Genomic DNA, 14,811 nt, shown 5'->3' with positions numbered 1-14,811 from the left:
AATTTCACAGTATCACAGTATCACCAAGGTTGGAAGAGACTTCATAGATCATCAAGTCCAACTCTTTACCACAGAGCTCAAGGCCAGACCATGGCACCAAGTGCCATGTCCAATCCTGCCTTGAACAGCTCCAGGGACGGCGACTCCACCACCTCCCCGGGCAGCCCATTCCAGTGTCCAATGACTCTCTCAGTGAAAAACTTTCTTCTCACCTCGAGCCTAAATCTCCCCTGGCGTAGCTTGTGGCTGTGTTCTCTCGTTCTGGTGCTGGCCACCTGAGAGAAGAGAGCAACCTCCTTCTGGCTACAACCTCCCCTCAAGTAGTTGTGGACAGCAATAAGGTCTCCCCTGAGCCTTCTCTTCTCCAGGCTAAACAATCCCAGCTCCCTCAGCCTCTCCTCGTAGGGCTTGTGCTCAAGGCCTCTCACCAGCCTCGTTGCCCTTCTCTGGACATGCTCAAGCATCTCAATGTCCCTCCTAAACTGGGGGGCCCAGAACTGAACACAGTACTCAAGGTGTGGTTTAACCAGTGCAGAGTACAGGGGCAGAATGACCTCCCTGCTCCTGCTGACCACACCATTCCTGATGCAACCTTAGAATCTCCTCAATCTCTAACAAAAAATGCAAGACATATCTTGATAGTTTTCTATCAAGAAAACATTCTAAATCCACCTCTCAGCACTGCAATTCACGACCCATAATATGATTTTAAATAACATACTGGCAGTTAAAATGTTTTCATTACTATTTTCCTATGGGCGGATTTCCCAAAGCCAATCCCAGCGCTGGGCAGGTGCTCCCTCTGCTGGCTTAAACCAGAACGCGTCTGCCACGTCAATGCCACTTTGAACTATTTCACATTCTTTACCTTTCCCCCCTCTTTTTTTTTCAAACAAATACAACATTTATTTGTTTGTTTGTTTGTTTGTTTTCTCTCAAACGCTTCCAAGACATGAAATCTAAACTCTCCATCCATATACTGGAAATGAAGGCCCCTGCATAACATAGCAAATTCCTTTACAAAACTTCCAATATGAGAGGAACTGTAATACCTGCTCATGCAATCCTTGGGGCAGGCATAAAACTACAAACAATTAAGCTGAATCTGTATGAGTCTGACTGTTTGTACTGGACTTTACCAGGCTTTCAACAATCTGATATGCCATCAACAATTTTTTTCAACCTATAAATATACAGCACCTAGCACAACAAAACATCCTGAGTCATTAGCTAGGCTTCTAAACCTACAAGTAGTACTATGTGAGATCACTCTGTCTAAAACCATCACCAGTATTGATTTATTTTGACTTGTTGCTACAAATGTGTATTATTTCCCAACCTCACCTTCCAGTGATGAAGATGTGCTGCTTCCTGTATATTCCAACTACATTACCGTTTATACATTTCAGCTATTCTATAACAACTTGCTCAAATGTTAATGCAGTGTTATAAATATTAAATATTGTTATTTCATATCTACCTGCAATAAGAGACTGTACCCTAAACCCAGAAGTATTTTGCAAAGACAATAAAAGCTTTCCATTCCCAGGAAGTTCCTCCAGGGTCAAATCAGGAAGTCAATGATGATACCAAAACTGATGCAAAACTATGACAAGTCTTCCAGAGACCCATGAAGTCTGCTCTGCTGCTGCTATTCCATTAAAGGAAAGAGGAGATAAAGAGGAGAGTGTGTGAAACACATGAGACCAGGGATGGCCATGAGCATCAGACTTCCACTAACCCAAAGCAGAAAGCCTGCACTCATTCTTCCAGCTATAATCCTACTCCTCTTTCTACATCTTTAGCCATTAACTCTTCATGGCAAAATTCATTTGGGTCAGAGGAAAAAAATCTTAAGACAGCTCTGCATCCATATTTAATTTTTAAATTCTAAGAATACAGCTATGAATGACAGTGGAAGTTCTCACACACAGAGTGTTGGCAAGATTACAGTTTGCCTCACTCTTTATGGATACTGTTTAAAAGTAAATTTGGATGAGAATTGAAAGAGAAAAATCAGACTGGAATGAAAAATTCAGATGCAGCAAGGAATTCCAATTATTTGAACTCCAAATATGCTTGGACTATCTCCAAACCACAACCTAACCATAAAAACACTTAAAGAAATGGCCATTAGAACATTATAGCTTTAATTTTGAGGATGTGTATAAATGTTCATAGGCCTCATCTTAGCTTTGATGTTCCTTAATACAGGGACCACTATCACTTCAATTATCTTCACACCAAGCACACTGCAACTCCATGAAGAAATGAAAATGTAATAAAATGAAATAAATGTCTAGATATCAGCAAGCAGCAACTTGTAAGGAGCAAAGAAAAAAAAAGTATGAAAAGGTCTTACACAAGTCAATGTTCAACCAGTTCTTTTAAGAAAATCCCTTTAATCTTAATTCTTGCATTTTTAGCTTAGTTGATACCACTGTTGCTGTAAAAGGTACAAAGGTATTTATAACTTTTGCTTGGAAATGTAAAAACATGAGCCATTTTTTGAGTACAGAATCAAGAAATACACCTCGTGTAGATACACGTTATTTTTGGTTTTCCATGCTTAAGAAAACAGTGATCAAGAGATAGACTCTCAGGAGACATACTCAGGCTGCATGGCAACACTTCTTTGTAATTATTCTAATTGGTTAAAGTGTACTTTATTAATGTTTCCATGGAAATCTTGGCTGTAGTGGCTGCTGCAAACGGGGTCTATTTTTGGTAGCTTAGACATATCAACAATGTCTTTTAAACTTGTATTTGTGCTTTGTGCCTTTGTTTTAAGCAAAAACAGCTGCAACAGATCTCAAAATAGGCAGAGGTCAATGGGATGAACAGGGGGAAACTAAAGAAATACAGAGAATCAGGTAAGAATCCTAAAGACAAACCATCAACTCTGCTTCCCTCCTAGCCCTTTATCTTGTGCTAGTTTTAATTTCTAACATTTCATGGAATCTTATTTATTCCTGAGCCACAAATTTCTAATCCACCTGTATCTGAAACTTGGTCCATTGCCATCTTGCCCTTTGATAGGCTATTTAAAACTACAGATTGCACCTGAACTGTTCCAACAGGAGGGATCCATCCCGTTGAAGTCTAGGAGTAGTTCTTTGATTAAAACTAAAGAACTTTGGCAAATCCAGGGAAGGTGCCAATTCAGTCCACTGTGTTTGCCTTCATTTCAGTTTAAACATGGATTAAGAAGGGAAATTACTGTATTCCATTTTAGGGTTTGGTTTCAATGTTTTCACAAATTGTTTGAAGCAAGCTATTAAGAGAAAGAAGAGAACTCAGCCACGCCTCACACCATCAAATGCGATAGAGGTGTGTGATAGAGGCCCTGAACAACGCTGAGGAACTCAACACATCAGTGCCGGGGCTGCTGAGGGGAAAAGGGGGAACTCCGGAGGGCGGAGTATGTCACCTCTGTCCAGCGTACGCTACCGGGGGTGTTTGTGACCCCACAGGCTCCAGTGGGGACCGGGGACCCGACCAGCTACGACGCGCCGGGGTGGAACGCGGTCGGGGCAGCGGTGAGGAGAGTTTCCCCATCCCGCGCAGCCAGACCTCGCCTCACCCAGGACGCAGACGAGGGCGGGCAGAGGGTCCGGGGGAGAGAGAAGTGAGACCTGAGGAAGGTGGTCGTCTAGGGGCTCAGGGGGAAGAAGGGAGGTTTCCTGCCGCCCGCCTTCGCAGGGGCTGCCGCCGTTACCTCATAGACGTCGAGGAGGTTGTGGCGGCTGAAGTAAGCTCGGAGCTCGGGGCTCGCAGTCCTGAGGGACGCCATGGACGCGCGGGACACAACTGCGGCGGCAGTCGCGTAGCAACGGATCCGTGGCCTAGAGCTGCCCCGGACGAACTGCCCCCTAGTCCCCGCCGTCGCGCTCCGCAGGTGCAGGCGGCCGGGACAGGCAGCTCCGCCAACGGCTGCGCATCAGTGCCTCCCCCGGTCTGCTCCCCCGTCGAGCAAAGAGTGGTAGAAAGGCTTTCATATAGCGAGAGGCAGGGAAGAGAATCTATATAGATGTATCGTAGAATCGTTTTGGTTGGGAAAAACTTTTGAGGCTATTGAGTCCAACTGTTAACACTGCCAACTCCACCACTAAACCACGTCCCTAAGCACAACACCTACATGTCTTTTAAGTACATCCAAGTATGGCGACTAAGCCATTTCTCTGGGAAGCTGGCTGCAATTCTCAACCACCCTTTTGGTGAATTGTTTTTTCCTAATATCCAATCTAAACCTCCCTGGTGCAACTTGAGGACATTTCCTCTTGTTCTAACACTTGTTCCTGGGAGACGAGGCCGATACTCACCTCCTAACAATCTCCTTCCAGGTAGTTGTAGGGGGTAATAAGGTCTCCTTAGGCCTCCTTTTCTCCAGTCTAAACAACCCCAGTTCCTCATAAGATACTCTCCAGACCCTTCATCAGCTTTGTTGCCCTTTTTTCCCAGATACTCTCTAGCACCAAAATGTCTTTCTTGTACTGAGTGGCACCAAAACGAACACAATACAAAGCTGGTGGAAGGCCTGGAACGCAAGCCCTATGAGGAGAGGCTGAGGGAGCTGGGGTTGTTTAGCCTGGAGGAGGCTCAGGGGGGACCTCATTGCTGTCTACAACTACCTGAAGGGAGGCTGTAGCCAGGTGGGGTTGGTCTCTTCTCCCAGACAACCAGCACTAGAATCAGGGAACACAGTCTCAATTTGTGCCAGGGGAGGTTTAGGATGGATGTTAGGAGGAATTTCTTCACAGAGAGAGTGATTTGCCATTGGAATGGGCTGCCCATGGAGGTGGTGGAGTTGCCATCCCAGGAGGCGTTGAAGAAAAGACTGGATGAGGCACTTAGAGCCATGGTCTAGTTGACTGGATAGGGCTGGGTGCTAGGTTGGACTGGATGATCTTGGAGGTCTCTTCCAACCTAGTTGAGTCTATGATTCTATCCGTGCTGAGTATCAGCAGATAGTCACCTCTCTACTCCTGCTGGCCACGCTCTTTTTGGTGCAAGACAGGATGCTGTCGGCTGCCTTGGCCACCTGAGCTCACTGCTGGCTCATGTTCAACTGGCTGTCGGCCAACACCCACAAGGTCCTTTGCTGCCAGGCAACTTTCCAGACACTCTTCCCCATACCTGTAGTGTTGCATGGGGTTGTTGTACGTACCAATTACTACAATTAGTCCCAGAGAGCCCTTCCAGTTCTGTGCTACCAGGATCTCCTTGGCAGTGCTTTGGCTTCACACTCAAACCTGATTTTCAGCCAAGCTCGCATTAGCTGCTGCTGCTGCCAGTGTGCATCACAGAGGCCCAGCACATTTGCAGGTCTAATGGGGAAGCAGCTGAGATGGCATCTGAGAAACCATGGCCTTGCATTTGTATTTAGAGTTGACAAGCAGAGACAGCAGACATAGGGTGAGGATTTGGCCAACAGCTATACTAACCCCCAAATTAAATGTTTTCGGCATATGCATTTTGTTATGTTGCTGTATTTTGTTAAAACTTCAAATAGACTTTTACTTAAGAGGGGCTGATGGTGGCCTAATCAGTGTCTTTATAGCTTAGTAGCTATAAAAAAGTGCAGTTTTGTTTTCCTGGCAGGTGCCTGGCTGCAGCAGCCTTCCCAAAGGGGAAGCCAGTTCAGGTAAGCAGTGCATGAGCCAGGCAGGGCGGCGGTCCGGGCTTATTTTATCCTCTAAACTCAAAGCTGCGTCGTGTGGATTTGCCCTTCGCTGCACCACACACACTGCTGTCGGCTCACCCCCACAAGAGTAACCGCAAAGCAAAGGCGCGGGCCTCAGGACCCGGCTGCAGGGTGGAAAGCGGACAGAAGCTGTGCCGAGCCGGATGGGGCGGCGCCTTCCGCCGGCGGGGAAAATGGGGGAGCGGCGAGGGGCGGCGGTAGGAGCGGCCGCCATCGCGCTCGGGGCGGGCGCCTGCTATTGCCTGTGGCAGCTGGCGGCAGCCGGCCGCCGGCGGCGTCGGCGAGCTGCGGTCGGGGCCCCCCTGAGCCCGCCGTCAGGTGAGGCGCGGAGCGAGCGAGCGAGCTGTCGCTAAGCACCGAGCGGCCGCTGCCGCGGACGTGCCGCAGAACGCGGAGGCGGCTCCGCGCAGCCGTGGACGGGGCTCTGAGCGAGGGTTCCAGCCCCCGTGGGGTCGCTGGCGCAGCCTTCGCCTCTGGAACAATGTCCCGGACAGCTTCCCGCCTGAGACTCGCCTGCGCCATGTGGGAGGGGGAACCACAGCACTGCGTACCGGCCCCCTAACAGCCACCTGGACCTTCTAAGAGCTTCTAGAGCACGTTTTATGTTTAGAAAAAAACAGTCTATTTTTTTACCTGAAGTGTACTTCCAGTCAGTATATTTACTTAATGCACTGGTGAGCTGTTCTATTGGAGTGTGCCCCCTATAATTCGAAGCTAAAAAAGTCTTCTAACAAGGATGAGACGAGGATAAAAAACGATTTTGGTTTTCCAGATAGCTCATGGATTGGCGTGATGAGCTTTGACCTCCTCTCCCCAAAGAGTACCGTGGTGTTTGCCTAGGGAGATGGTGGCACTAGACACGTGGGATTATAAAGGGTTGGTTAGCTTCTCAAAGGGCTTCTCAAGCCTTAAGGCTCTTCAGGTAGTTAAATAGTTCTGCCTCCAACCTGAATGAAAACGGTCTTTGATGACATTTGTGTCACCCTTTTATAAAAGCCATGTATTCCATTTCATCACCCTGACTCAAGCAGCCTTCTGCAGTTGGTTAAGTGATCTCTCTGATCAGGAGTGTTCCTAACCTTGTGGCTGCTACATTGGGCAACAAAGCTGATGAAGGGTCTGGAGAGTATCTTATGAGGAACTGGGGTTGTTTAGACTGGAGAAAAGGAGGCCTAAGGAGACCTTATTACCCCCTACAACTACCTGGAAGGAGATTGTTAGGAGGTGAGTATCGGCCTCGTCTCCCAGGAACAAGTGTTAGAACAAGAGGAAATGTCCTCAAGTTGCACCAGGGAGGTTTAGATTGGATATTAGGAAAAAATAATTCACCAAAAGGGTGGTTGAGAATTGCAGCCAGCTTCCCAGAGAAATGGCTTAGTCGCCATACTTGGATGTACTTAAAAGACATGTAGGTGTTGTGCTTGGGGACGTGGTTTAGTGGTGGAGTTGGCAGTGTTAACAGTTGGACTCAATAGCCTCAAAACCTCATTGCCATAATTCCTGAATTCTGCAAGTCAAAAGTGTTGGTTTCCTGCAGTGTCCAGACAGATTTGTGTGTTTCATTTCAGGGAACACAAGGGAGAAAAAAATAACTCGTTTGGTGAATATCCTTATTTTGAAGGGGACATTTGCTCTCTGTTAATCAGAGTAACATATCTCAAGCTCTTACCTCTCCCTCTTTGTTTTTTCTACTTTGAAAAGGAGTAGTCTCAGAAGAAGATGGAAGTCTTGCTGTTTTGAGTCTTTTTTCCATGATATGGCTTTTGTATACAGTCAGAACAACTACAACCTCTGCTTTTTAAAAAATGCTGCATGGCATCTAAGCAGAATGTCTCAAACTTGGTGTCAAGTATTTAATTTTTAAACCCTTCCAGACAACAGGCTGCCAGAATCAGCCCATACCCTGGATGTGGATGCTTTACAGAAACTTCTTCATTTGCTCCAGGCCACAGATGATCCATTAATTCAGGAGCAAGCTTTAATCACTCTCGGCAACAGTGCGGCCTTCTCTGTAAATCAAGTGAGTATTGTTCTGTAGAAAACAGCAACAGTATGTCTTTGCCTTAATTTCTGCTAGCCCAAATAATACAATGTAGCAGCTTCGCAGAGTTTATCTCAGCTTCATGTTTGTACAACTTAAGAGTTCTGTGTTTTAGAATTGCTGTAAATACGTCTTTCGTTGCTTAGAGTTATGTTGATGAAAGCATTGAATAGAAGAAGAGTTAAATCCTTCCAAGATCAAGTCTGAAATTTACTGGGATAACCTAAACTTTCAGCTTCACAAAGTTGTATGCTGTTTACATCCTAGCAACTTTCTACCTATTCAGGTCTCTTCAAATGAATTGGAAAAACATTGAGCTGGATGCAGATTTTCTTGCCTTTATAAAGGTTTAAAAGGTTTAACCTCCAGGGTCCCACTCTTAGTTTTTCCTTTCCTTTTTGTGTAATTCTTATGACAGCTCTTTTCTATCTCCTTAAAAACTGTTTTCTTGATATAAATCTCTCAGAACAGAATGCAACTGAATCCTCAGGCCCATTGGCCCTATTTTCTTTTTTCTGTTTTTTAAATGGTAAATGTTTTATCGGTGATGTTTAGAGTCTTAAGTGAGAATCACATGTAATGGAAGAGAAGGGTAAAGATTTAGGACTTTAAAACTTCTATTAAATATTATTAGTAATTTAATAATCATATATATTACATAAATATGTGTATAAAAATACATATGTTAACACTTCTAATAATATAAAGTTGAATCTTGAAATTCTATTCTGCTGACTGAGGACTTCTAGGTACTGTGACCATGCTGAACTAACATATAAAGTCATGCAATAATTACCTTTGATTCTTTACAATCTGAAATGCTTTTAGCATGCGTTGCAAGCCAGATTGTAACAGTAAAGATATTGTGCCATTGTCAAAGAACTCAATACTTCGGCCTGTTCTGGAAGTATTCACCCACACATTCCAGTAACATTAATATGGAAACTTTGAGGAATGTCTTCAGCATTTATTTTTTCAATCTTACTAAATATCTGTTTTATATTTCAGAATATAATTCGAAATTTGAATGGACTTTCTATTATTGGAGGGATGCTCTACAATTGTGCCCCCAGCGTTAAAGAAAAAGCACTAAATGCACTTAATAACTTGAGTATGAATATTAAAAACCAGGAAGTGATACAGGTAAGTTTCTGAAAGGGAAAAATTGAGGTAATTGAGACACAAGAGGCAGTACAAGGCTTGTTAGATACAAGCCAGGATTCCCAGGTGTTTTGATGTTAGACATGAATCAGCAGACATGGATGACCTGTGTGTCGCAAGGCCAAAAGGATAACTTAAACATGCATTGCACTACTGGCACTTAGTGTTTTTAAAGCACAGCTAGGAATCTAGGCAGTTTGTCTTCAGCTGTCACCAAAGGCTGTTAAACAGAGATTGTGCTGCTATGGTTATAATAAAATTATGTGAGGCAAGATTATTTTCAAACATGTCTGGAACATCAGGAGTGGTTGTTTAACAGGTTGCATTGCAGACTGAATTCAGCTTGACTCATTAAGCAAGGGAGAAGAAAGCATTAATTGACCCCCTGGTTTTGTTTGAGACCCATTTTTTCAGGAGGGAACTTCAACTGTAACAGAAGAGTGTGAAAAAATAGTTACAAGTTCAGCTGGTAAATAGTAGAGGTTCTGTGTGTGAATGCACTGATCATGAAAAAAGCCTCCACTTCTGACATCGGATTAATCAACAGATCCAGAGGTGTCTGAGCAGTCAGCTGATGCAGATTTGAAGACTTCTGTTAGCTCCTTCACTAGCTTTATAGAAAGGCATTTTGACTGGATGCAGTGTTTTGCAGCAGCTCTGGTGCTGCATATTTTTAAAGTAATGGCTGCCAGCAGCAAAAGTTTATGCAGGTAAGAAACTACTGCTTTGGTAAAGAAAAAGTGATTGTTTGTTTGTTTGTTTGTTAGGACCCTGAGGTTTGTTCTATACTGTCATCTGGGAGAAAATTCGGTAAATAATAGTTGTTAAAGTCAGTTGTCATCACAGTTCTGAGGAGTACTCCAGTGAGTGGGCCATATGGTTGGCAGAAAGGATTTATTTCCAAGACTTGTTCTTGGCTTATTTTCAACATTTAGGAGGATATGAGTTACTCTAAGTTTTTGGGTTTTTTTTAGTAACTCCCTAAAGCAACTATGCTACTTCTGAGATGAAGTCAAAACAACTGGGGGTTTTGGAGCCATTTATGCTTCAGGAAAGTTAGTGAGCATAACCCTGTAACACTGGCCTCTGTCATGCCAGTAGAATGTTTAAATCTATTCAAAGCAAAACAGGAAGGATAGCATTTGTTTCCAAGAACCTTGATCAGGTTCTGTATTCAGACAGCATTTGAGAGGCATTTAGGCTACTGTAGCTAGACCACCGACACTGTATGTGAATAGAATAACTTCTTGTAGCAAAAGACTTATTCTCTTTTAATGTCCTTCCCTTTTTCTCAGGTATATATCACACAAGTTTGTAAGAACGTTGAGTCGGCTCCCCTGAACTCTGGTCTGCAGCTGGCTGGACTCAGATTGTTGACAAACATGTCTGTTACCAATGACTACCACCACAAGATGGTTGATTTCATTCCGTGCTTTCTTCATTTGCTTTCAGCAGGAACTGAAAGGACACAGGTATTGGGTAGTGCATTGCTGCAGACTAATTATGTAGCTGCTTTACTTGCCTTCTTTTTGCTGTTACTGTAAAATGGTTTAGACTGTGCTTAGAAAATCAACTGCTCACTAGTGATAACAGATAGTGCAGAAAATCAATGAAATAAGGATCTCTGTTACCTTCTCCATGCAAATGTAAAGAGGGAAGGAATATTGCTAGTGGAACCACTGGGCCAGAGCTTTGCCAAAGCAGCCTTGTGTGCACTGGCCTTTGCGACTCCAGAATTCTCTTCTGCTCACTACACACTGCTACGGCATCACAGAGAAAGGAGAATCTGCATGTGAAAGGCTTCACTGATGCATGACTGCCTAGAGCAACGCACCAAGCAAAGGTGGCCTAAGTTACGTTGTCCTGTTACCTTTTGCTTATTACGTCTCTTGCAACCCCAGTGACTACAAGAGGAAAATTGTGCTTATTTGTGATTTCTTCAATATGGAAAGAAAAGTTTCAAGTAGAGAACAAACCGAGTGTTTATTTAGGATGTCCCAGTACCTTCACTATCAATGTACTTGGCTGCTCTCAGAGCTAAACCAATTTTCCAAAATACAAATTGCCACTAGACTTAGCAGACCTATTTTACTTAAATACAGAAAGCAGCACTTGGACTTTTCCTAGTGTTTCTGTAAAAGATTAGTGTCACAAGGTTCAGGAAATGACAAAGGTGTATTTGTATGTGCTTCTGATCACATTTTAAATACAGTTCTTCTATTAAAACCAAAACAAAACATTCCGTGTTTTGCCTACTCTGAGTTCTTTACAGACCTTGTGTTAAGTCAAATTAGTGTTCAGAATACCTGTATTTAGTACATACCTGCTAGTGACTCTCCAAGCTTTCTCTTTTGCTGTACTAAAGACTGCACAACTCCATTCTACCTTTTCCTTTCCAAGCCAGTATTGACACTATTGATGCTCATTACTGCTGTACTTACTGATTTTGGAGCTTTTAATGAGCTTGTGTGTTCCTCATTTCAGATTCAGGTTTTGAAAGTGCTTGTGAACTTATCTGCAAATGCAGCCATGACAAGACATCTTCTCAGAGCTGAAGTAAGGTTCTTACCCTTTCATTATGATTTTAGCATTTATCCACGTGTTTGTGTGCATGCAGCTACGTGCAGGTATTAGAAGAACGTAAATGTATCAGAAGTATATGTGAAACTCCAGAGTAAAGCTGGTTAAACGCAGTATCTGGAAGTGCACGTTGTTTTCTGGGCTGACTTTCAGTGCAGTGTACTACAGATAGTGGCAGAGGGGGAGTCACAGGGCCTGTGTACTTGAAGACCATTGGTCATACTTGCCACATAACATTCCAAAAAGCAGCAACTTAAGCCTGTTCTCACCCTCTCTCTTCACCAAAGGGACAGTACCATGAACTTCTCGTGTGCCATTTACATGTGTTCTACTCTGATAAATTTCAGACCCAAACCCTAATTTCCAGACATGCAGTCAGTACAGAAATGGTAGACCAGGTACAAAATCAAATACAGCCAGATGTAAATGAGCCATCACAGCAGTTGTTTCTGTACCTAAGACAGCCAGATTCCACTGAAGTCCCCACCCCTTTACCCAACAGCAGCCACAGAACTGTTGTTCTCAAGCACTGTTAAGTGAACTTTCCCTATGCATTTAATTAGGTTTTCGTGGGGAGCTTTATCTGACATCTGCTGTGGCTGTCCTTGGCATAGAGGTTTAGTTCAGTTCCATCCTTCCCTCACACCAAAACAAAGGGTCAGGAGCTGGAAGGGTGCTGCACCCTCCTCTCCATCCCCCAAGTAAAATGCTTCAAATATGCAGTGACTCTTTAGAGCTGTCTGCCATGTGCAAAGCTAGTCTAGCTTTTCATTATTAAAACAAGATTTTCATTATTAAAACAAGACCCTCTCTTCCATAGACAAGTTTTTCAGACATCACATTTTGGAGATTGAAAAGTACAAAGCATTTCCTAGCCTGTGCTGTATAAGTCAATCTTTTCTAAAGAGGAAAGGTGCATGCAGTGCAGCCTTCTGGACTGCTTTCAAAGTGTGTGGAGTTCAGTGTTTTCATGGAGTTTTGGGTTTAGGTGCAGATTTTTTTCCCATTTCTTAAGTTAGATTTGGGTACATGTACTCCCTGCTGGTGACTGAGTATGATTTTTTTTCTTGAATGCCCCAGGTGCCATCACTGCTGTTGCTGTTTGACAGCTGCATGAACAGAGAGATTCTGCTCAGAACCCTGACCTTTGCAGCAAATGTGAAAGGGAAGGTGAACAATGGAGAAGGCAACACAATCCAAGACCAGTACAGCAAGGATTCAGTTTTTGTTACACTTTGCAGAGACTCTACCCCATTTGCTCAGAAACTGGCAGCTTTATTGCATCACCCTGATAGAGAGGTGAAAGAGCAAGTGGTGAGAATATTAACACAATAGTGGATTTTAAAAAATAAAAGCCATGCTACAACCCCTCCAATAAGCAAACAACATTACCGTTACTAGGCGCAAATCAGTTACTACAAAGAGAATGCAATGCACTTAATACAGAGAACATAACAGTATTTTTTACAAGCCAGGTACAAGCAATAGCTTCATTAGTACTGAGAAACCCCTGTACAGCTGATAACCTGGACACAGAGGCGAAGGAAAGGGTTAGAGCATGGCAGCTTTGACATGCGCGGTAAGCTTTTTAATGGACAAGTGAAGTAAACTGAAATAGTTTTCTTAATGTAATAAAAAGATTTATCTTCCTTTAAATACATCTATTGAATAAATACCTCTGCAGAGTGGTGCATTAAAATGTAGCCATTAGAGATTAGGCATTTCCATTTTATTAATACCTACTACCTGGGTGCAGGCAAATCTTAGAAAACATTCAATAAAAACATGACTAAAATCTTACTGGCTTCCTACAGAATTAGTGTTTGCACTGAAAGCTGCACAGGAAGTTACCCAGCCTGTATTTTCTCACCTTTCCTGCTATGTTCTCATATGCCCAGTAATTCCATTCTTTTTGGCTAATCTGCAGTGCAGTTAATCATAACTGTGCATGGTTTCTACTCTTGGGAAAAATAGAAGATATTATATCTTGCTTCAAAATAGTCTTCTAAAGCAAGCGTACATCTATTCCAAAATACTTTGAGTCAAAGCTTATCTGGAAGTCTAATACAACATTCTCATCTTTATAAACAAGTGTGCAAGAGCAGGACCATACAGAGTTTTACAAAAGCTTCCTGTTCTGTAGCAGCTTTGCTTTCCTTAGAGAGCTTTGCTCTTGTTTCTTTGCAGCTGGAACATCACTGGACTAAGTGCTTCTGTTAGCCCCCGTGAAGTTTTAGTCCTCTAGGCAGTGTTAATTCAAGATTAAGTGAACAGATGTAAACATCACTCTAAGAGAACCCAAAGGCAGTCTCACTGATAAACACTAGAGCACACTTCATACTGAAACAAGACTACTGCAAATTCCTGAACACTGCATCACAGAGAAGTTGCAAAGTGTCAGATGGAAAGGCTAGAAAATCTTTCCAGCTCTGCAGAGCTGCATTATCTTAACTATTACAGGATGCTTCGTCTTTCTAAACTAATAAACCCACTCTGCTCTTACTAAATTATTACTCTTCTTTTTCTGTAATTTAGTAGTTATTTCATGTATTTTCAGAAGAGGAAACTGCAAGATAAGTATGGCCTTGCCCTGATCAACACAGGGGTAAAGCTGCAAGTATTTAATTTATCTACCTAGGTAGTTCTAACTGAGCAGGAATACAATTAAGGCAAAAATAGAAGCTTGCATGATTCCCAGTCAGAACCCTGACAATTGCTGCACAACAGAACAAGGGGACACAGTCTCAAGTTCTGCCAGGGGAGGTTTAGGCTGGATGTTAGGAGGAAGTTGTTGCCAGAGAGAGTGATTTGCCTTTGGAATGGGCTGCCTAGGGAGGTGGTGGAGTCACCATCCCTGGAGGTGTTGACGAAAAGACTGGATGAGGCACTTAGTGCCATGGTCTAGTTGACTGGATGGTCTTGGAGGTCTCCTCCAACTTGGTTAATTCTATGATGCTGCTCTGCACAAGCCACAAGTGTGGTTGCTTACCTTGGGATGCTGCAATTTAGTTTCATCTTTCCAAAGGACAGAATTTCACAGAATAGTATATTGATGGTTTTGAAAATTGGAAACAAAGCCAGCAAACCACAATGTTATCTTTTAAAGTATTCCAAACATCCTGCAGCTTGGGAGCCTCTGCAGTGTTATAAGCATGCATTGTGCATTATGTTATCCAAATAGTTATTGAAGCTGTTTTGTAAGTGTGAGTCCAAATAGAGACTTCATCTGAAATATCCCAAAATCAACACTGAACAACTGAGAGTAGTTTTAAACCAATTTTGGACAAGTTCTGATGAATACAAGAATTACCTTTTCAAGCATAGG

The 14,811-nt window shown here is 43.1% G+C and overlaps 2 protein-coding genes across 4 annotated transcripts in view; one reads left to right on the top strand and one right to left on the bottom strand.

Moving 5' to 3' along the window:
• FBXL13 (F-box and leucine rich repeat protein 13) overlaps window positions 1–3,833 on the bottom strand; it is a 74,107-nt gene extending 70,274 nt beyond the window's left edge. The window contains 1 exon segment of the mRNA XM_064142557.1: window positions 3,719–3,833. Coding sequence (XP_063998627.1) covers window positions 3,719–3,793 — 75 coding nt within the window. The 5' untranslated portion in view covers window positions 3,794–3,833.
• A 2,017-nt stretch (window positions 3,834–5,850) lies between these two features.
• Window positions 5,851–13,286, top strand: ARMC10 (armadillo repeat containing 10). Of its 3 annotated transcripts, XM_064142540.1 has the most exons (7): window positions 5,851–6,022; window positions 6,384–6,396; window positions 7,586–7,724; window positions 8,754–8,888; window positions 10,202–10,378; window positions 11,391–11,462; window positions 12,567–13,286. In XM_064142540.1, the coding sequence occupies exons 1-7, from the start codon at window positions 5,878–5,880 to the stop codon at window positions 12,819–12,821; spliced, it is 936 nt and encodes a 311-aa protein (XP_063998610.1). In that variant the 5' UTR covers window positions 5,851–5,877; the 3' UTR covers window positions 12,822–13,286. The 3 variants fall into 3 exon arrangements, with proteins under 3 accessions (XP_063998610.1, XP_063998608.1, XP_063998609.1); XM_064142538.1 differs by lacking the exon at window positions 6,384–6,396 and having other exon boundaries at window positions 5,854–6,022; window positions 7,579–7,724; XM_064142539.1 differs by lacking the exons at window positions 5,851–6,022; window positions 6,384–6,396 and adding an exon at window positions 6,723–6,928 and having other exon boundaries at window positions 7,579–7,724.
• Window positions 13,287–14,811: the final 1,525 nt, after the last annotated feature.

The sequence above is a fragment of the Pogoniulus pusillus genome, chromosome 4 (assembly GCF_015220805.1).
Source record: "Pogoniulus pusillus isolate bPogPus1 chromosome 4, bPogPus1.pri, whole genome shotgun sequence".
Lineage (NCBI taxonomy): Eukaryota > Metazoa > Chordata > Aves > Piciformes > Lybiidae > Pogoniulus > Pogoniulus pusillus.
This window is presented reverse-complemented; position numbering and strand designations above follow the sequence as displayed.